Genomic DNA, 20,671 nt, shown 5'->3' with positions numbered 1-20,671 from the left:
CCAACGATTTCCTGTACTTCAATCCTTTTTACTAAACAACAACTTTACATCTGAAGTCACTCCATTTACCCCTATAACACCGTTATACAATGTTACTAATGATTCTACCACAGAGCTTCCTTCATATATAAATCTCTGTCTTTCCCTTTCTCCAAAAGGAATAAATCCTCTATCGAACTTTTATGGGAGAAAGATCTATCTCAACCATTATCTCTCCATCAGTGGAATCAATTGTGGCGTAACATTTTTAGTACCTCCAAAGCTTCCAATATTACACAATCTTTATTTTTTATATACAACGGAGCTGTTATTACTCCCTCCTTCCTTCATAAAATTGACTCCTCCTTTTCTCCCTTATGCTGGTCATGTCTCTCCTCCGACTGTACTTTGACAAGTGAATGAATTTTGGAAAGCCATATATTTAAAATGTTTATTGATATTTTCATGTAATATTTCTTTCTCTATTCAAAATCTGTTGTGGGGTACTTTATCTGCTGATTTTGATCATCTTTCTTCAAAACCTGTTTTAATTTGACCTTGTTATTGTTCTTGATTTTAAAATTTTGCTAACTTGTTGGAAAGATAATTCTAAATTATGTATATTGGTTTGGTGGAATCTTATTTGTGATGAACATAAAATATTTACTGTTTCATCTTCTTTGGTGTCTCAAAAAATTAAATCTGATTTACTTTGGTTACATTTAACTACTTTTCTATCTTCACACTCTTCACCTTCCTAAAACTCATGGTTTTCTTTTTATTTCTTCTTGTTCGCTCCCTTTCTTCTTTTTGGTCTTTCATTTCCTCTCTCTTCCGTTTTGTAAAAAAAACAACTCATAAAACATAAATAATTATTACTGGATCATTTAGTTCTTCTCATTACTAGATTTGTATTTCATATCTTCGTCCAAACGAGTTTATTAACTCTGTACTCTGTTTAACTTGTTATATTTTGTTTATCTATTGTAATGTTTACTATCTTTACTTTTCAATTAAAAATATTTAACAAAAAAAAATCTTTGAGGAACTGTCATCGCAAGATGTATTCAGTTGCAAATCTATGCCCAGAATAACTACTCAGTATTCCTAACTATCTGTGGATGAGTCCTTTGCAGGGAGACTAGACAAAACGTTTATTCAGCCTACCGACTCCTGGGCTGACCTATTCACTGTTGCACCCCAGTTTAATTTGAGTCTGGCATAGGGGGGTCAGCAACAGGACATTGCAGTGGCCTTCATTTTTAAACCAAGGCCACAGATTTTGTCGTCACACTTGATGCCCCCAAAAACTGTCATTGAGGAGCCTGCGAATGTAACTGTATCTTGGAGCTCAGCAGAGCCGGACTGGCTACCGGGAGTTTTGGTGTGCTGCCCAGCTGGGGGCTGATTTCACTGCAGTGGGGGCTGATTTAGTTGATGGGGTCACCATCAACTAAATCAGTCCCCAGCTTGGCAGCACACCAAATTGCCCGGTAGCCAGTCCGGGAGGTCAGTACGATTTATCAGGGGCCTTGAGATGTTACGTTTCAGAATCCGCAAGTTTTCAGTGCTGATCCGGTGCCTTGTTTTTTACGTCAACCAGGATAAGGATCCCATTTTCCTTTGGATGAAACTTCCCATGCTACCACGAGGCCTGACAGCATGGAGAGTTTTTGAAAAAAACTGTGGATTCCCTTTGTGTATCCTGGACCTGTGGTCATTCAAAGCCATATACCATTCACACTTAAATCCAATTATCAGCTTTGGTCCCGTTTTTACAGGGTTTTGTAAATTGGTGATCAATTGAGTGATGGTTAATGAAAACAAATGTTTATGATTGTACCAGCTATTGATTCACTTCAATGACTGAATGTATCGGTGGTTTTGCGCATCCCACAGTACAGACTTGGCTAAACCTACTTCGAACTGAAGTCATTGAAAGACAAAACTCAATAACACCTTCTAATAATTAAATAGACTGTTACTTTATTGAGCGGTACAACCTGCAGGCATCCAAGTACTAGTGTATATTTTTGTGTAAATAAATGTGAAAAAGTCTAGATGCAAATTTATTTTTTCCACAAAAATGTGGATGAGGGCAGTTAAAAGAAAAGAAAATGGAGATAAATACAGATAGAACAGTTAACAAAAATAATCATAGCAGAAGCCTTGATTTTCAATTTGCAAGTGAACACTTTCAGTATTTTTGGGGGGTATTTTACTTTTCTTCCCGAGTCCCTTGTGACAGCACTGAGTGCCGAAGTACAGATGCTAAGTTCGGTGAGAGGTCGAGCCCATCTTTCTTGTACGTTACTGGAGCCTTCTTAACCAATATAACTGATCCACATTAAACTCTTGCGCAGTTGCTGGCCATACGTGACTGCAAAAGAAGTAAAGATCTCTTGTTAAATGTTGCCACTGATTAACTCTTCCTCGGGAGGTAATGTGAGATTTTTTGGTACAAAGTGTAGTTGAACGTGCATCTGTTTCCTGCTGGGGAGTACCTTCTACTGAAGGACACTTACAAGGCCCTGAGGCGTAACGCAGAGCAGGGGGATCCCCACCCTGCAGGATGCCCCCACTAAGCCCAACATCAATGGATATGGCTGCCAATAGGGAGCACAGCAACAAAGCTCTTGGGTGCGGGATCACCGTGTTGTGATTATCCCGACTATACCCTGCCATCCACCCACCCGACTTGGATTTCCTTTCCGGTGCAACGGAAATTACCTGCGAGTAACTGGTTCTGGCACATCTGTCAGTGCAGTGGCTTGGATCTAGATACAGCACTCTACTGCTGTGGACTCCATCTTGATCGCGGCTGCACCGTCCAGCTTCCTTCACGTGAGGTGGGACATCAGAGAAGTTGCGGAGACCACAAGAAATTCGAGGGACCGATGGAGGCACGCACCGATGCACTTGTGGTCAGCAACTAGTTCAGCTTGCCTCCCCTAAACCGACAGAGCGTCTCGACTTGTTGGAGCCTGGTGGCTCATCAAGAGGGAGACACGCATTTCTGCCTGCACACCCTTTCCCCAGATACTGCCATTGTCTGAGTCTGCTGCCATCAAGTGTCCCGCCCTTGCTATAGGCTGGTCTCATGCTCGGGACACAGGTGGGGTCTACTGGTGCTCCTGTTCACACCCTGGGTGCAAAGTCGCTGATCTATGCGGTGATCACGCGGTGGAGTGCTCCTGCATCGGTTTGAAGACAGAAGTGGCTTCGGTGTCTCAGTCCCCCCACCCCCATCGATTGTATCCTTCATGCTTCGTGGCTAACAGAAAACCAGCTGGCCAGTGAGGTGATTTTCTCTAATTTAACGTATCTATTTTTAGATTTGATAGAGCTATGATCTCCGTGGTTTTAACGCAAAGAATGGACTTAGCAGCACCAGACACAACATAGAAGAAAGACTCATTTGCAGAGTGCTAGAGTGGCAGCCATCTTGGAATGGTACTTCCTCTCTTTCACTATACAAAAATATCTGCATAGACCTTACATGCGTGCCCTTTTGTGCCCTACCTCTTCAGGCAAACGTATTAATCTGAGCCATTGTCGCCTACCAACCTCTATCCTCCACAAGTGCATGCCGGCACACTGACCACTTGCTTGTTTCCTCTCCGGTACATGGAGTTGCTCTAGCTAGCTTATTCTGCTTTATTGATCTATCTTCAGCAGAATCTAGTGACCTTTAATGAACTTCAGTCGATAAGCACGCATGATAGGTTTCTCTCCAGCCTCACTACTCCTACCCTGTTACGTTTTTACTTTTACTTTTGCACCTGTCCGGGTGTGTTCCTAGTGCTTCTTCCCTCCTCCGATTACTACTTCCCCTTCTACTATTTTCTATAGGAATTATCCCTAACTCCATCCTGGCCTTCATTAGTTACACCCCTTAGCTTGTCTCCAACTTGCGGCCTCATATTTTTCCCAGACCCCCCTCCCCTCCTTTCCCCACCTATCATTACCTTTCCTCCCACATTCTACACTAGATATGGTCCTTCAAATAAGCTTTGACCCCAATAGGGAGTTGTCAGGAAGACCTACATATACCATTAAATACCCACCAAATTTGACAAAAAAAGCAGCCAAATGTTTTAAAGATAAACTTCTCAAATCACACCCTGATAACCTGGGCTTGGATCCTTACTTCTCCATGAACAAAGGAGCTTTAACCAGTGATATCATCTTTTACACAAAGAGAAGAGCTCAATGGAGGAAAGCCTTCTTCTCTTTGCTCACTATCTCCACTTCTAGAAAAACATTACACGGTCTCAGGATTTCGATCTTCCCCTCACCGATATATAGTGCAGCAGCAACAGTGACCATATTCCATAATCATTAAGTCTTCAGACCGTAATTTGGAATTATTTGACAATATTTTTCCTCTTATGAAGGAAAAGGCTATGAGATCTGATTCCCCCACCACAGGCCCTATAAACTCGATAATTCCCTCTAACACGCCTCCAGAATCCCCCACTAGGTAGCCATTTATTACCCCCCCCAACCTCAGTACACACTCAGTCCAGCTCCGTCAGAATCTCTTTGCTGTGAAAGTCACTCCCCCCAGCAGATCTCAGCCAACACCCCATCCCCCATTACGTAACGCAAATTCTAAATTAGTCCAGCTAACTCTGGCCAACATCATAGCTCCAGACCCCCACACACCCATTTGGTACTGGCCTCTATCCCATCCCCTTCCTCCCCCTATAACCACCCCTCCTACCAGCCCCCCTACATAGGCCCAGGATATTGCGACCCCATAAGCCCCACTCCTAGCCATCCCACTCCCCCCTGCCCCCGGACTAAGTAGTAGGTACACACCCCTCACTAGATTCCATGCTTCACGAGATCTCACTCTCACTACAACGAATCAAAGCAGACCTGCAAAGCCTGCTTTGCCTTATCCTACAGTCACCCAAGGTCAGATGGTCTAATAGGGATTTGGTTATGAACTATCATAGTAACTATTCTCCAAACCCCCCCTCTATGCAGTTATCTTCTCTGAAACACCTGCACTCGAGATGGAGAACTTTACCCTACCCCATTGCGACTACTCAGCCATTCCGACTGAGGGATTCTTTATCGCCCATTGATATCCACTCTCTCCTCCGATCTTCCGCAACACAATCGCTTTACATCGTGCCCTGATAAAACAAATAGTAATACCCTAATCCAATCCATCCCCCTAATCCACCCAGAGTTCCAAGACCCAACCATAAAGGAATAAATAATCACAACCTTATGTGAATCACCCTCACACAGGACTCCCCAGTTCTTGCCTAGCCCCATCTCAAATGTATACTTCTGAATTGTAGATTGGCTTCAAGATATGCGGCGGACATAGCTGATCTTGTACTCTCTCACAAACCTGACCTTCTACTCCTGACCAGAACCAGGTTAAATAAATCATCCATACCCATCCTCGATATTCTGGTCCTTCCAAACCATGATATCACTAGATTAGATAGAGCTAATAGACCTGGGGGTGACATTGCCTGCATCCATCGGAATAGCCTTACTGTGAAACAATCTCACTTACCGGTATTATCCTCTTGCGAATACCTTTGTATTGATGTCACATGTAACATCAGACCAGTTTTCACCTTGCATACGTTATATCACCCTCCAGGTGCCAACCTCACTTTCATCGAACAGGTTATGAATATCTTGACTACAAACACAGGACAACAAGATCTTCCTTGGAGATCTCAACCTACATTAGAACCACCTAAATGACTCTGCTGTAAACAGCCTCAAAGTGTTCCTTACGGACCTCGACCTGAATCAAACCTGCAACAGCCCCACACATGATAAGTGTTCAATATTAGATCTTGTCATTGCCAATGCGGATTCCATTCAACTTGAATCAATCCTTCCTTGTGATTGGTCGGACCACCTCTTCATTATATTCCTCATTAATGAAGCTGTGAGACTAAACTCAGCTCAAACTACGAAACCTAAAATATGGAAAAGGAGCCTTAAAAACGCTAACATCAATCTACTAACATCTCTCAGTGATAACCTCTTGCCTCCTCCTAATGACTTATCAGATGTACAGGGTCTTACAAACCACTACTTCAATTCCATGACTTCGGTACTAGATTTGCTTGCACTGCTACAATGAAAAAGATTTTCAACTAAAGACTCATGGTACAATGGCAGCCTCAATTCGGAGAGAGATGTACCTTAAGACTAATTTAACATCGGTGGAGAGCCTGCCCGTCCCTTGACCACCTTAAGCTTCTAAGAGCTACCAGTACTACTAGATATCAGAAGGTCTAAAGCAAACGTTTTTAGGAACCAGTTAGACTAAGATAATAACGGACCCAAAATACTATTTGAATTAGTTAAAGCACAATCAAATGGCCTACCAAATCCCCCCTAGCTGGACCGAGCACATTACCTAGTTGTGAGGAATGTGCCTCCTTCTTCAGTGAGAAGACCGAAAACATGATGATTGACCTGCAGATGGATTTAGAGCATTATTCTTTCTTTCCCAACAACACCCTTGCTTCTCCTCTGGCGACCTTTACCATTTGCCCATCAAGACTCTACCCTCTAACTTCTTAAATGAGATAAAATCTTTGATACTGCCACTATGGACCAAGATTATCAATGCCTCTCTGCTTCAAGGCATTAAACCAGGACCCGGTGGACAGGGCAGGTCGACTTCCGAGCACAACGCGCATCAACTTCCTAAAACCTTTAGGTATCAGGCGCTATGCAAATCCCACCGGGTACTGTTGAAGCCTGGGGATCATACTGATTAGGGTAGATCCAGGTACTTTAACCATTTGACACTACTATCGTGAGTAGATAATTTCACCACAGAATTTTAGGTGTAGATAATTATTATTGTTTAGGTCCTGAAGAATCGCGAGGATAGAAATCCTAGAGTGAGAAACATGTTGACCCACACTGAGTAAAACGAGAAATCACACTACACGAGACATTACACTCGGGTTAGTGCCTTGTTTTCTGTTCTTTATTTTTTAATTAGGGCAGGAGACCCCCAGAATAAAACTTGCTTACTTCGGCACTCCCTTCCCTATTTTAAGCTATTACACTACTCTACACCACTCTGCCCCCACACTCGCACTTCACCATACGGCATTCGGATAAAAAGATCTCCGACAAAGAGCCCCTGTTATAGGGAGCCCGTCGGGTATTGCACCGCCGACCCGACGAGGAGCTGACCAGATGAAGAAGCATGACACCTGCAAGGGTGTGTGAGGGCCTTACTATCCGGAATATGGATTCCCCACACGGACCCCAATCCCCGGGGTAGTTGGGATTCCTGTCTTCCCTGACTCTGTACTTCTATACGTTTTTATAATAGAGGAACGGCATAACTTCCTTTTGTATAACGTTCATTTGGGCCGTTTTATGCTGGACCTCCCACTCTTGTAAGAGTGGATAAAGGCCCCTTCGTCCCCCTCTTTTGGTTACAACAATTATACCAGAAAACCTTAAATTGGGGCAGGTGTCCCCCCATCCTAAAATAAAATCTGCGGACCACACAGACTTAAACAATTACCATCCGATCTCAAACATTCCAACTCTGGCTAAACTCCTGGAAAAATGTGTATACATCCAACTTTGCAACCACATCAAACAATTCGACCTCCTGGACCAGTGCCAATCCGGTTTCCGCGCAGGGCACAGTACTGAATCGGCTCTGACGCACATAATGCACAGAATCTTAGAGCAAAACAAAGCTTGCCTTTTAATCCTGCTCAACTTATCTCTGGTATTCAACACTGTCAATACAACAGTCTTCTAGACCTCCAAAGACATAGAATGGGCCTATCAGGAGCCGTACTAAATTGGTTCACCTCTTTGCTCCAAAACAGATCCCAAAGATTCAAGGTCAACCAATCTCTATCTAAGTCCATCCCAGTCACGTTAGGAGTCCCGCAGGCCTCCTCCCTTTCACCCACCCCTTTTAACCTATTCATGGAACCTCTTACCGAAATTCTTAACTCCTCCAACATTCATTATCACATGTACGCAGACGCTACACAACTGTACCTAAAGGCCTCCTTCCCGGAGGACATCAGATCTCTTAACTTAACTCTAGAAAAAAAATGTAGTTTTGTCTTGCTGAAAAAGCCACCTTAAACTAAACACCCTCAAGACTAAAGTCCTCCTAATTTCCCATCCCAATCATAGAGGAATGGCTTGAACAGCTTACAGTGCTCAACTGCCAGCCTCAAGTTTTTGACTCGGCAAGATCTCTTGGAATAACACTCAACAGGAATCTAAACATGCATAAACATATCAGCGCCGCAATAAAAGGAGCGAACATACAGATGAGCATTCTGAGAAAATGAAAACCCTTCCTTCCCTCTAGTGACTTCAAATTGGCAGTGCAAGCTCTAGTAATTCCCAGAATAGATTATGGGAGTGCAACTCTTTGTAAACTTCCCAGAACTACAACGGCCCCTCTAAGAGCCTCCCTCAATTCTGTTGCCAACCTCTTCATGGGTTTTAAAAGACACTGCCACATTTCCCCTGACCTTAGAACTCTCAGTTGGCTTCCACTTGGAGGAAGAATTCAACTAAAAATCATCGCTTTCATGACTCACAAAGCCCTTCACTACAAGACCCCGAGATATCTGGCCAGAACTTTGTGGTCTCGGGTGGCGATAGATCTTCCAGGTGCTCCAGCACTCTTCTTGTGAAACTACGAAGATTTTCCAAAAAGAAAACATACAACCAAGCCTTCTCTGGAATCTGGAACACATTGCCCCTAGAAACCAGACTTAATCCCTCTACTGCCTCTTTCAAGAAAGAAGTCTCTACTCATGAGAAAACTTACATGGTCAACGACATGACCCGCATAACGGATGTTGCCATCACTGTTTGATGTTTTTGTATTTTCTGTTTTTACGCATACACTTTTGCAACTATCTATATTAGGAGGTCATAATGATATACGTCGTACTTTGCCCTATGCTTCCCCTGTAAAGCGCTCTGATACCCGCAAGGGTCATGTTTGCACTATACAAAACCTTTAAAATCAATCAAATAAATATCTGTGAGGTATGGGACTGGGAGACTTACGGGGGCCTCATCACATTCTGCAATGAGGTTTCGTCAGTTTGTGTTACCCCACTAACAATGCCGTTTAGAGTTTGATGCTAAAAAGAGTGGACATGCCAACGGATCAATTTATATTTGAATCACGAAATTTGCCATATTCAGTGTTTAGCAGGGTTCAGTGCAGAAGCAAACTGCCAATGCCAAAAGAGACTGCTACACTTTCTATATTTTACTCTCTCTGTGAGATCTTTGTTGGACTGATTTCATTGTCAAGCGATCTTGAAATCATAACAGATACAGTTATTGATATTGTGATGTTTTTGCTTCATTGTTTGGTTAAGATTAGTATCCAGTTGTATGCACGAATTACTCCATTGGTGAGGTTTCGAGCTAACAAGTACATTTGTGCCCCTTTCAGAACTTGAAGTTAATTCTTTACATTTTCTATACTTTACTGTATTATTGTATGGCAGACTGATTAACAAAAGTAGCCCATGCAGACATTATCAGTCATAAATATTCACGTTTACAAGTGTGTTTACATTTTTAATAATGTATCAAGTACGTGCTTTTTTAATGAGGAGTATTGAAAATGTTTCCCCAGATTCTCATAAAACATCTTCAAGAGCAAGTTAATGAGCTTCAGCGAGATCGCGAATCCCTGGCAAGGCTTCAAATTCGAGAGGACATTCTCCAAAAGGAGGTGATTTGAAAAACACATTTTATTGTTATATTTTCACAGTCCGCATTCTTAAATGATTCTTTTTACATAACTATATATTTTATTGCGTGCATTCATAGTCTTTTACACATTTTTATTGATATCCCAGAGTGCCTGTTCAAATGACTGAAGGCCAGGATCATATTATGAAAGTGATGATGGGTGGATTTAAAAAATGTGTGAGTAACAAAAGGGTTTATCTAACCCTGCTATGTGTGGATAACTGCCATGACTCATCGCATGTGTTACAGTTTACACACAGAATGTATATCCTTATTAATAATACATGCTCTTAATGTTACTCAGGCTTGTAGTGCCCTATTTTTTATTTTAGGTAATTCACTTAGACCAAATCTGGCTCTCACAGCAGCAGAACTGTTTATAAATGATATTTTATTTTTATTTTAGCCTGAGAGTCTTACAAATAAAGTACTATGCTTAGAACAGTATTGTTCGAGGTGTGGTTGATACAGGAGAGTCATAACTTGGTGGGAGAGTCGTAAGCTATTACATACTTACATTACACACACAATTAAATTTTACAAATTTTCAAGTTCAAGCAGTGGTTCAGTGGCGGCTCGCATAGGGCATGCTGTGGGGTGGCGGGGCAGCGTTGGGGTAGTTAACTCGGACATGCGACGGAACGGAGGAAAGTAATTACTCCATTCCTTCGTATGTCCGTGTTTACTAACCCCCCATCCTGCCTCTCCCCTGACCCGCCTCACTGCCCTGCAGCACACCCTATGCGAGCCGCCACTTCAGTGGTTGAAACATTTGTTTAACCATGGTCATCCAGATTATGTTGATCAAGTACCAAAGGCTGAAAGAGAACCCAGATTTCTAGGTTCCACAGTTTGTAATGTAGCCACTAAAGTCCATCTTTTACCTGTGTGCATACCAGAGCAAAGAGTGTAGATTTTCTGATTTTATTGAGACTTTTTCTTCTGTTTAACGTCTTGTGGAATATCTTCCTGTAGAGTTCTGAGTCACAAATCTAACGATGGTATGTCCCAGCCTGACTAGGCCATAAGTGCTGACATTAATCGAAGGGATAAGAGACAGCTGGTATTTTTGGTAAACTATGTGCTTTGAAATAATTGTTTCTGATGGATACATCTGCCAGTGGATTCCTCACCTTGTGAATATCCCCTGCGCCAGCATTCCACGGAACTTTTATTTCCCAGCACTCCACGTCGACGTGGGCGACGTCACAATGCATCGGCTCCGCACGCGACTCTGTACGACGTCATCGGAGCCATAAGAAGCCCACGTCGGCGTGATGACGTCTGTTCCCTTTTTTCCGCGTCGTCGACGCGCAACGTTTTTTTTTTCCAGTGCTTTCTAGCTACTTTGTAGTTTAGCGGTGTTACTGTGTTAAAATCCAGTATGTCTTCGACGAGGAAGTCGGGCTTTAAGCCATGTAGGGAGTGCGGAGGCCTAATGTCCATGACGGATCCGCATCAGGACTGCTTATGGTGTCTTTCTTCAGACCACGATATGGAAGAGTGCGGGTGCTGTAGGAGCATGAATCCTAAAGCGCTGAAGGAGAGGAAGACTAAGCTCTTCATGAAGAAGATCGGTGAGGAGAAGAGAGGGAGAAAAAAGGAGAAGTCGAAGCGGGCGTCATCGACTTCGAGGTCGTCGAAGTCTAAGAAACACCACAAGAAGAGGAAGCATTCTTCTCGGCATCGGTCCTCGAGGTCCAGGAAGTCGAGGTCGGCTTCGCCCCGTCGACGTCGGAGCAAGGCCTTGTCTCCTTCTCCTTCTCCTTCCAAGTCTCCGAAGTCTCCCTCCCCGAAGCGGGCTCCAGCTCGTTCCCCGACGCCGTCACCGGCCCCGTCTAAGGCTTCGACTCCGGGTCAGGTGGAGTCTGATGTTCCTTTGGATGAGCAAGAGCAGGAGGAGGCTGCTCCGGTACCGGATGACTCTGTGGCTCCGGTGGATGATTCTGCGGAGCCGACGCCGGTGACTCCACAAGGGGATACAGGGGCGGTCCCTTATCCCCAATTCCCGGCTCCAGGTACAGATTCCTCAAGCTTTCTAAATGCCATGTATGGTATTTTTAATAGGGCGGCCTACCCATCTGGAGCGCCAACTGGTCCCGTGGGTCCGATGGCCTTTACGCTAGGGGTGCCGCAGCAGTATGCTCAGGCCCCCTTTTTGCCCTTTATGCCGATGGCGCCTTCGTGGCAGTTTCCGGCGCCGACTATGGATCCGGCACGACTTCGGATGGACCATCAGACTTCGGAGCCTTCCTCGACGCCGCGTCCGACTCTGTCGGCGCCGCGTCCGCTGCCGCCGACTCCATCTATGGCGCCGCCGACTCCGGTACCTCTGGTTCCACCGACGCTGAGAACGACGTTGACGACGCCGGCTTCCCGGATTCGTTCGAGGAGGGAGGCCCAGAGGATTTTGGAGGAGGACAGATATAGAGCAGAGGTGGAAGAAGGGGAAGTCGACTCTTCTTCGGATGAGTTTGAAGGTATAGAAGAAGCAAGTGGGTTGGATACAACCCCGGAGTGGGAGCATGCTTCTGCGAGATCTTCACCTCCTCAGGAGTTGGCACCCTATCATGTGGTGATTAAGAGGGCCGAGGAACTCTTGGATTTGCAACTGCCTTCTGTGGAGTACAAGTCGAACTTACTTACGGAGGTGTTGCATTCTCCGTCGTCAACATCTGAACCTTTGTTGGCTTTCAATGATGCCATCTTGGAGCCGGTCTTGGAGGTGTGGAAGAAATCTCTTTCATCTCCGGCGGTTTCCAGGCAGGTAGCAAGGAGGTACAGAGTTACACCTGGGGACCCTGAGTTTCTGTCTGCGCATCCGTCTCCGGAAAGCTTAGTTGTACAGGCTTCCTGTTCGAAACATGCTACGGGTGCTTTCCCTCAGACTCCAGCAGATAGGGAGTCCAAGAAAATGGATCAAGCAGCGAAAAAGTCCTTCTCTACAGGAAGTATGGCACTAAAATCATCTAATGCCACCTGCCTGCTGGGGCGTTATGTTCATGCCTTGATGGACTCCATTAAATCTTTGGCCCCTAAATTGCCCGAGGGGGATAAGTCTTCCTTCTTGGAGGTTGTTGCTGACACACAGGCAGCTGCGAGACAAGTGATCCAGTCAGGGGTGGATACGGCGGACTCGGTGGCGAGAATTATGGGGTCGTCTATAGCTGTAAGGAGGCAAGCTTGGCTCCGTTCCTCGGGATTCTCGGCGGATGTTCAGGCTACTTTGGTTGATCTGCCTTTTGACGGACAGAAACTGTTTGGGGAGAAAGCAGACTCTGCCCTTCACAGTCAATCTGCTGTCTTTAAAACGTTGAAGTCCTTGGGTCTACAGGCACCGACTAGGGGTTCAGCTTTTCGGAAGTTTAGAAGCTTTGGAAGGTCATCTTTTCGCTCCTTCCGACAGCCCCAACAGCAGCAGCAGCAGCAGCAACAGAATCCCCTCTATAAATCATATAGAGGGAGACAAAGGGGTCGGAGAGGTTCTGGCCGTAACCCCTCTTCTTCGTCCTCTTCCTCTGCTCCCAATGAGGCTTCAGGGAAGCAGCCCTATATCCCCCATCCCGGATCATGTAAAACCTGTGGGGGGTCGGGTGTCCTACTTTCTACGGGGTTGGAAATCTGTTACGAAAGACCTTTGGGTTTTGATCCTCGTAGAGACTGGGTACGCCCTTCCCTTTCGGGAGTTTCCTCCCCCTTACCCTCCTTGTCAAGGTTATTGCTCGGAAGACCATCTGCTTCTCCTGCAGAAAGAGGTTCTAGCCTTGCTTCGGAAGGGTGCAATAGAGGTGGTTCCGGAGTAGGAAAGGGGTCAGGGATGCTACTCCCGGTATTTCCTGATTCCCAAAAGGGACGGCAGATTGCGTCCAATCCTGGACCTCAGAATCTTGAATTTTTACCTGAAACAGGAGAAGTTCAAGATGCTGACCCTTGCGCAGGTCCTTCAAGCGTTGCAGCAAGGAGACTGGATGGTGTCGCTCGACTTGCAGGACGCGTACTTCCACGTCCCGATCCTGAAGTCGCACAGGAAGTATCTCCGTTTTACGGTTGGGTCGCAACACTACCAGTTTGCGGTCCTTCCGTTTGGTCTTACTACCGCACCTCGAGTCTTCACAAAGGTGATGGCAGTGGTGGCTGCTCATCTCAGGAGGTTGGGGATTCCAGTTTTCCCTTACCTGGACGACTGGCTTCTGAAGGCAGAGTCCCCAGAGATGGTGCAGCGTCATCTGCAGGTAACATCTCAGCTGTTATTCGACTTGGGTTTTTCGATCAATGTGCCCAAATCTCACCTAGTGCCCTCTCAACGCAACCTGTTCATAGGGGCAGTACTGGATACTACTGTGTGTCGAGCATTCCCTCCTCCTCAAAGGATTCTCGACATTCAGGAAATGGTCCCTTTATTCCACAATGGAGCGGTTGTTCCAGTTATGAAGGTCCTTCGCCTGCTCGGTCTGTTCGCTTCCTGCATTCTGTTGGTCAACCATGCACGCTGGCACATGAGGGCGCTCCAGTGGTGCCTCCGCAAGCAGTGGTATCAGCACAACGGGGATCTCAGGGAGTCTATCAAGATCTCCAGAGAAGCTGCAGCGGATCTATCTTGGTGGAGTGTGGAGGGCAATCTGTCCCAAGGAAAGCCCTTCCATCTTCCTCCATCGGTGGCCACAGTGATAACGGATGCATCCACCCTAGGGTGGGGTGCTCATCTGGGGGATCTGGAGATCAAGGGTCTTTGGTCTTCAAAGGAAAGTTTGCTTCACATCAACCTTCTGGAATTGCGGGCGATATGTTTGGCGCTCAAGGCCTTCCTCCCTTCGCGGTCAGTCTGTTCAAGTCCTGACGGACAACACGACCGCGATGTGGTATGTCAACAAGCAGGGAGGGGTGGGGTCTCTTTGTCTCTGCAGAGAGGCCTTGCGTCTGTGGTCCTGGGCTCAGGACCATCAGATTTGTCTGATGGCAAATCATCTGGCCGGGGTGCTGAACGTGCATGCGGACAGTCTCAGTCGGCAGTTCTCCGCCGACCACGAGTGGAGGCTCCATCCGGAGGTAGTTCGTTACGTCTTTCGGACGTGGGGAACACCTCGGGTGGACCCGTTCGTCACCCGCGAGATCGCGCACTGCCCGTCATTCTGCAGCCTCCAGTTTCCGATGCAGGGGGCGTTGGAGGACGCGTTTCAGTTGAGTTGGGGCTCACGACTCCTTTACGCGTTGCCTCCCATACCCTTGATTCCTCGGGTTCTGAGGAACATTCGCCAAGACCGGGCCCAAGTTATATTAATCGCCCCGGATTGGCCAAGAATAGTGTGGTATACAGATCTTCTCCACCTCTCCTCGTGCCCTCCGCTCCGTCTCCCTCTGAGGGCAGACCTCCTCTCGCAGTCGGAGGGGCAGGTTCTACACCCCCACCTCCAGAGCTTACACCTTCATGCCTGGAGATTGAACGGGGCAACCTGAATTCTTTCTCTCTCCCATCTGATGTGGTGGATGTTATTTTATCGGCCAGGCGACACTCCACCAAGTCCTTTTACTCCTACAGGTGGTCCAAGTTTGTTAAATGGTGTGGAGAGAGATCCATTGACCCTTTGAAAGCCCATCTTTCTGAGGTGCTCCAGTTTGCCCTTTCCTTGGCTCAGCAGGGTTGTGCTGTGGCCACGGTCAAGGGCTATCTTTCGGCCTTATCGGCCTATTTATGCCTTCCGGATCAACCGTCGCTATTTAAATCTCCGGTTGTTCTGAGGTTCATTAAGGGCCTTACAAACATGTTTCCTCCCACTCCTTTTGTAATGCCACAGTGGGATCTTAATCTTGTTTTGAACTTTCTGATGGGGTCCCCTTTTGAGCCTCTACATAGCTGTCCGTTGAGGCTGTTGTCCTTTAAGGTGGTCTTTCTTGTGGCCATAACCTCGGCAAGGAGGGTGAGTGAGCTTCAAGCTCTTAGTTCCAAACCTCCTTTTCTTACCTTACATGCTGAACGGATGGTTCTCAGGACCAGGGCTGCCTTCCTACCAAAAGTTGTTACTCCTTTCCACTTGGGGCAGTCCATTACCCTCCCTGTTTCCTACCCACACCCTCATCCTTCCAAAGAGGAGGAAAGACTCCATCGCCTTGACCCGAAGAGGGCTGTGAGTTTCTATCTGGACAGGACTAAAGACTTTCGTCTTGATGATCAACTCTTCGTTGGCTACGTTGGTCATTCGAAGGGTAGAGCGGTGCACAAGCGCACGCTATCGAGGTGGATCATCCTTGCCATCAAGATCTGCTACGCCCTGGCTGGTAAGACTCCTCCTGAGGGTATTCGTGCTCACTCTACTAGAGCTAAGTCTTCAACATCTGCTCTGGCCCGGGGTGTTCCTGTGGCAGATATTTGTAAAGCCGCGACTTGGGCCTCCCTCCATACTTTCGCAAAGCATTATTGCTTGGACTCCGAGATGAGGAGGGAGGGCCACTTTGCGCGCTCTGTCTTACAAGACTTTCTGGTATAGGAAGGTGGACACCCTCCTCCGGGAGTGGGGACTGCTGTGGGAATCTATTCACAAGGTGAGGAATCCACTGGCAGATGTATCCATCAGAAGAACAAGTTACTTACCTTCGGTAACGCTTTTTCTGGTGGATACAGTATCTGCCTGTGGATTCCTCACTGGCCCACCCGCCTCCCCGTTGTCCACCTTTGTATACCAGGTAAGGCGTCTTGTTTGAGATGTTTGAAATGGGTTTATGATACTCTTGTAGGAAATACTTGTTTGTTTAGCATTCCTTTGCTTTGTATGCTATGTATATGTATTGGTATTCTGTATACTCTGTATACTTGGAGTTGTCGTTGGTTCACCTGTTCGCCTCGAAGGCTCGGAAAAAATGGGTGGAACTGACGTCATCACGCCGACGTGGGCTTTTTATGGCTCCGATGATGTCGTACGGAGTCGCGTGCGGAGCCGATGCATTATGACGTCGCCCACGTCGACGTGGAGTGCTGGGAAAGAAAAGTTCCGTGGAATGCTGGCGCAGGGGATATTCACAAGGTGAGGAATCCACAGGCAGATACTGTATCCACCAGAAAAAGCGTTACCGAAGGTAAGTAACTTGTTCTTCTCAGTTTGTAAAGTTCTGTGCATTCGTTGACATTGGCTAGTGATGTGTCAAACATCTGTGCTCAAAACATGTTTCTTTGAAAGTTACAACATTATTTCTGATCGATACATCTGCCAGTGGATTCCTCACCTTGTGAATATCCCCTGCGCCAGCAACATTCAGAATTTTTTCATAGCTCTCCACGCCGACGAGGACGATGTCACAGAAGCACGGCTCCGCACGCGGCTCAGCTGACGTCACTGGATCCATAAGAGGACCTCTGCGGCGTGATGACGTCAGTTCCCTTTTTTCCGCGCCATCAACGCTAACCGTTTTCTGGGACTCTCTGTAGCTTCTCTGGTTACTTTGTTTTTTCTGGATTGTTTCTGGTCGCCTCTTGCTTCTTTCCTGAAGATGTTGTCGAGGAAGTCAGTGTTCAAGCCCTGTAGAGAGTGCGGAGGACATATGTCCATCACGGATCCGCACGAAGATTGTGTCTGGTGCCTGTCGTCAGATCACGACGTCGAGGGGTGCTCTTGCTGCCGTAAGATGAACCCAAAGGCTTTAAAGGAGAGAGATGAGGAAGGAGAAGAGAGGTCGAAGGCGGTCAAGGTCGGGTTCGAAGTCGACGTCGAGTCATGCTTCAAGATCAAAGAAGCATAAGAAGAAGAAGAGGCACGGCTCTTGACGCCGTTCAGATAAGGAGATGGCTCCGAAATCGACTTCGCCAGTTCCTCGGCGTTGTAAGGACTATGTTTCACCTTCTCCTTCGGCTTCGAATCCGGCTTCACCCGCTTGTCCGGCCCCTCCTGCAGCTTCTCCGGAGCGTTCTCCAGCTACATCTCCGACGCCGACACATTCTCCGGCTCCGGTGAAAGAGGCTCCGTTACCTGATGAGTCTTCGACTCCATTGGCTTCACCGTCGGCGCCAATTGGCCTGAGTCCGGTAATGCCTCAGCCTGAGCCTTTATCGAGCCCTTACCCGCCTTTCCCTGGCCCGGGTCAAGACCCATCGCATTACTTGAATGCCATGTATGGTGTCTTTTCAAGAGCAATGTACCCCTCTGGAGCACCTTTGGGTCCCATGGGTCCAATGGCCTTTAATTTGGGGGTTCATCAGGCCTATGCTCAGGCTCCCTTCATGCCTTTCCTTCCAGCGGCTCCGTCCTGGCATTTCCCGGCGCCGAAGACGACGCCGTTCCCTTCATTTCCGGCTCCAGCTCGACCTCGTTCGACTCAGGCTGTGCCTCCGGATCCGTGTTCGACGCCAGCTCCGGCTCCGTCGGAGTCGTGTGTGGCGCCGTCGATGCCTGTTCCGAGGATGAGATCCAAGCGGGAGGCGCAGAGGATTTTGGAAGAGCAGCGGTATCAGGTAGAAGAAATGGAAGAGGGTGAACTTCAAGAGTCGGATGACTTTTTTGAAGAATTAAAGGAGGCAAGTGGCCTTTATAAGTCCCCAGAATGGGAGCTTTCTCCTCTATCAGATGCTCCCTCTAAGGATGTGGTTCCTTACCACACAGCCATAAGGAAGGCAGTGGAGCTCTTAGACTTGCAGCTCCCAACGGCTGAATTTAAGTCCAACATCTTGACAAAGGTTCTTCATTCCCCCTCCACTGTGGTAGAACCTTTGCTTCCTTTTAATTATGCCATCACTGAGCCAGTTATGGAGGTTTGGTGTAAGCCCTTTTCGGATCCAGCGGTGTCTAAATCTGTTGCTAGGAGAGACAGGGCGGCTCCAGGAGATCCGGACTTTCTAACATCCCATCCTTCTCATGAGAGTCTGGTGGTTAAAGCTACCTGTTCCAAGAAGTCTTCTGGAGCTTTTCCTCAAGTTCCTAGTGATAGAGAGTCTAAGAAGCTTGACCAGTCGGCCAAGAAGGTGTTCTCCTCAGCAAGTATGGCCCTGAAGTCCACAAATGCCACCTGCCTTTTGGGCCATTACATCCACGCCCTGATGGATTCTACAAAACAGCTGGCTCCTAAATTGTCTGAGGAAGACAGGCAGAATTTTAATGAGGTCTTGTCGGACACTCAAGCAGCTGCACGACAGGTTATTCAGAGTGGTTTGGACACTGTGGACTCTGTTGCCAGGATCATGGGCTCTTCGGTTGCCACAAGAAGAAGTGCTTGGCCTAAGTCGTCGGAGTTCTCTCCAGATGTGCAGGCAACACTTCTAGATCTACCCTTTGATGGTTCTGGACTGTTTGGGAAGAAAGCAGATGCAGCTTTGGAAAGGTTCAAGGACAGCAAAACCACAGCTAAGTCTCTGGCCTGCAGGTGCAGTCTAGAGGTTCCTGTTTCAGAAGGTACAGAGGTTTTGGGAGGTCGTCCTTTCGAACCCACAGGCAGCCTCAGCAGCAGCAAAATACCCTATATAAGACCTACAGGGGCAGGAACAGAGGTCGTCCACGAGGTCGTCAGCCCTCCTCCTCCTCCTCCTACCTCCCTCCCTCCTACTGCAAAGCAGCCCTAAATCCACCATTTTGGATCATGTTGGTCCTGTAGGGGGTCGGCTTACCCATTTTCTGCAAGATTGGGAATCGGTCACTTCAGACCTTTGGATTCTAAATCTTGTAGAAAATGGGTATGCTCTTCCCTTTTGGGAATTCTCCCCAAATTACCCTCCTTGCCAAGGTGCTTGCTCGGAGGACCACCTTCTTCTCCTGCAGGAGGAAGTCCTAACATTACTGAAAAAAGGTGCGATAGAGGTGGTTCCAGAGCGGGAAAGGGGTCAGTGATGCTACTTGCGGTATTTCCTGATACCCAAGAAGGATGGCAGGCTACGTCCAATCCTGGATCTCAGGATCTTGAACCTTTTTCTGAAGCAGGAGAAGTTCAAGATGCTCACCTTTGCGCAGGTTCTTCAAGCGCTGCAACAGGAGGACTGGATGGTGTCGATCGACTTGCATGATGCGTATTTTCATGTTCGAGGCATGTGGGCTGCTGAATTCATATCTGTGCATAGATCGCCGCCTAGTGTTGGGTCCGGATGATTGCACATTGTTGTCCTGGAAGAGTCTTCGAAGTATCACGAGATAGGTGGCTCCTCCCCTGGACTACAGTGCGCATGGGCATCCTCTCCATCCTCAGATTGTTTTTTTCCGCCATTGGGTTCGGATGCGCTTATCTTAGCTCAAGTTAGGAAAATTCAGTTTAAGGCCAAAAGACCTTTAGGTTTCGTCGGTACTGTTCCCGTTCGGTGTCGACTAGTTTTCTTTAGTGCTTTAGCACCTTTTCAAGCTTTTCGGATCAGCTTGGTCCGAACATCAAACTTCGATCGACGATGGAATCGAGGACTCCATTCAAAAGGTGTCCCTTATACCACGGGAAATACCCACACATCGACGTCCACCCAGTATGCAATAAATGCCTCTCACCGGATCACGATGAGTCGAAATGTATGGCCTGTGCCCGATTCCGCTCGAAGAAGACTCTCCAGAATCGATGGGCTGCGAGATTGGAGGCGCAGCAATCGGCGCCTGCCCCAGCCAACATCTTCAGCACCGAAGACGAGGACGCCGAGAGCGTGGAAGACGTAGCTCCAGCCCCGCTTCCGAACATGACTCCAGATCGGAAGACGACGACGAGGTGATCTTTCAGACAGAAGAAGTCGTCGAGGAGGTAGGAGACTACGATGAGGCCTTTGGGGCCGAGGAAGATAGCTCCAGTGAGGAGCTAGGCCAACCCGTCCATACGGAGGCCGAAAAAATACGTCGTCATGAGGCTCCGGTCGAGGGATCGCCTTCAGGCCTTACCCGAGATCAATCTCACGGTTCTTCGGCCCCGCCTTCAGGCCCGGCCTCGAGCATTTCGCAAGAGCCATTATCATCGAAGACGACTGGGTTCCAGAAACCAA

At 47.3% G+C, this 20,671-nt stretch overlaps 1 protein-coding gene across 4 annotated transcripts in view; it reads left to right on the top strand.

The window, feature by feature from the left end:
- Positions 1-20,671, top strand: part of CEP162 (centrosomal protein 162) — an 857,607-nt gene that overhangs the window by 733,840 nt on the left and 103,096 nt on the right. For all 4 annotated transcript variants that reach the window (XM_085611039.1, XM_085611040.1, XM_085611038.1 and 1 more), the window contains one exon: positions 9,632-9,730. In XM_085611039.1, coding sequence (XP_085467165.1) covers positions 9,632-9,730 — 99 coding nt within the window. The remainder of the gene's footprint in view (positions 1-9,631; positions 9,731-20,671) is intronic.

This window comes from Triturus cristatus, chromosome 6 (genome assembly GCF_964204655.1).
Source record: "Triturus cristatus chromosome 6, aTriCri1.1, whole genome shotgun sequence".
Taxonomy (NCBI): domain Eukaryota; kingdom Metazoa; phylum Chordata; class Amphibia; order Caudata; family Salamandridae; genus Triturus; species Triturus cristatus.
This window is presented reverse-complemented; position numbering and strand designations above follow the sequence as displayed.